Source organism: Capsella rubella, unplaced genomic scaffold, assembly GCF_000375325.1.
Source record: "Capsella rubella cultivar Monte Gargano unplaced genomic scaffold, Caprub1_0 scaffold_2, whole genome shotgun sequence".
Taxonomy (NCBI): Eukaryota; Viridiplantae; Streptophyta; class Magnoliopsida; order Brassicales; family Brassicaceae; genus Capsella; species Capsella rubella.
This window is the reverse complement of record NW_006238922.1, coordinates 1,011,100-1,013,003: the sequence shown is the minus strand read 5'-3', so window position 1 is coordinate 1,013,003 and position 1,904 is coordinate 1,011,100. Positions and strand designations below refer to the sequence as shown.

Below are 1,904 nucleotides of genomic sequence, written 5' to 3'. Positions count from 1 at the left end.
CCCTCAAATAACTTTCTTTTAGCAAGACTCAATTTACTTATGAACATGCTTTAGGGACCCAGAATGATAATTAACATATGAGTACTTGGAAGTATTAACATAAAATCATTCAAAAATATGTACCTTGAGTCTCTCTCTCGTCTGTGTTCGGTGCCAACCATTTGTTCAGGACAGAGCTAGAAGCTACCACAACCTTCTGAATCTTTGACAGATCAGCTCTGAGTTCAGTGGCTAGTCTTTCACTCTGGCATACCTTTAACTCAAGCTTCCAAACCCAACATGAACAGGCAGCTGGAATAACCTTTGGAGAGTGCAGGACCAGGAGTGTGTTAAACCCTTTTTTTTTTTTTATTTTTTGTTTTATACACTACTTTTGTTTAACACACTACCTGTGGAGCTATGATTTAACAGTCAGGCAGAGCCTTCTCTCAGAACGTTGATTTTTGACCGAGCCTCTGTTAAACCTTCTGATTTGTGAATCAGTGATATCACTTGACTTCTCAATCACTGATCCTTGTGCATGTCTTCAATAGCATATTCAGAGCTCCATTAATAGAGTACTGGAATTGACTTATTGATGTATCACAATTCCAAGTACATCTCGTGACATGCACACTTCCACCTCTCCTCAGCTCTTTGACCTCCGTTATCACGACAACGTTTTACAGGAATGTCCACAAGAGTTGGCATGACAGGCAGCTATTTTCCACTCTCTTTAAACCGAAGTACAGGATGCTGATCTTCTATTCATTCTTAGGATTTCCATGGTCTGTTCTTGCTCCAGTCCCTGTCTTAGATCAGCACAACTCACAGAGAAAGTTAGATCTCACAAATCCCAATGGATTTTCTCAGATTCACGAATCTGTTAAAATCCAATGGTTTAGTAAACAAATCAGCCAGTTGAAATTCTGCACTCACATGATCAACCACAATCAGTTTCGCCTCAACAAGTTCACGAATAAAATGATGCGTAATATCAATATGCTTAGTACGTGAATGTTGAACAGGATTCTTAGCTATGTTGATTGCACTTTGGTTATCACAATGAATTAAAAGAGTATCAGAATCCATACCATAGTCAGCAACCATTTGTTTCATCCACATGAGTTGAGTGCAACAGCTTCCTAGTGCAATGTACTCGGCTTCTGCTGTTGACAGAGAAACACTGTTCTGGTTCTTGCTGTGCCATGAAATCAGGTTGTTGCCCATGAAGAAACATCCACCACTTGTGCTTCTACGATCGTCCAATGAACCAGCCCAATCAGCATCACAGTAGCCTATCAAGCTCCTGGTTGTGTCCTTGGTGTAGTATATCCCAAGATTTACAGTCCCCTTGATGTATTTGATGATCTTCTGAACAGCCAACAAATGAGACTTCTTTGGTTTGGCTTGATACCGAGCACAAATTCCAACAGATAAACAGATGTCTGGTCTGCTGACAGTTAAGTACAACAGACTCCTGATCATTCCTCTGTAAACTCTTTCATCAACGTCCTCTCCTGCGTCATCCTTTGAGAGCTTGTCAGTCACACTCATTGGAACCTTCGCCTCTTTACTCTTAGCGAGACCAGAACGTTCAACTAGATTCTTGGCATAGGTGCTTTGTGAAACAAATATTCCATCAGCTGATTGTTTCACTTGCAGTCCCAAGAAATAGTTTAACTCCCCACACATGCTCATTTCAAATTCTTGAGTCATGTTCTTCACAAACTGATCAACTAGCGACTGACATGTGGATCCAAAGACAATGTCATCAACATATATCTGAACAAACATCACACCATTGTTATCTTGAAACATAAACAACGTTTTGTCTACATTCCCACGCACGTATCCTTGTTTGATCAGAAATGTTGTCAGACACTCATACGAAGCTCTTGGAGCTTGCTTGTACACATGATCAG

At 40.4% G+C, this 1,904-nt stretch overlaps 1 protein-coding gene across 4 annotated transcripts in view; it reads left to right on the top strand.

Moving 5' to 3' along the window:
* The window catches only part of LOC17896087 (flavin-containing monooxygenase FMO GS-OX4), an 11,280-nt gene that overhangs the window by 3,894 nt on the left and 5,482 nt on the right, over window positions 1–1,904 (top strand). The window contains exon 3 of one of the 4 annotated variants that reach the window (XM_006301598.2): window positions 170–235. The exons of 2 other annotated variants lie outside the window; for them this stretch is intronic. In XM_006301598.2, coding sequence (XP_006301660.2) covers window positions 170–208 — 39 coding nt within the window. In that variant the 3' untranslated portion in view covers window positions 209–235. Of the gene's footprint in view, window positions 1–169; window positions 236–1,904 lie in introns of those variants that run through there. One more of the 4 variants, XM_023787110.1, reaches the window with a different exon arrangement.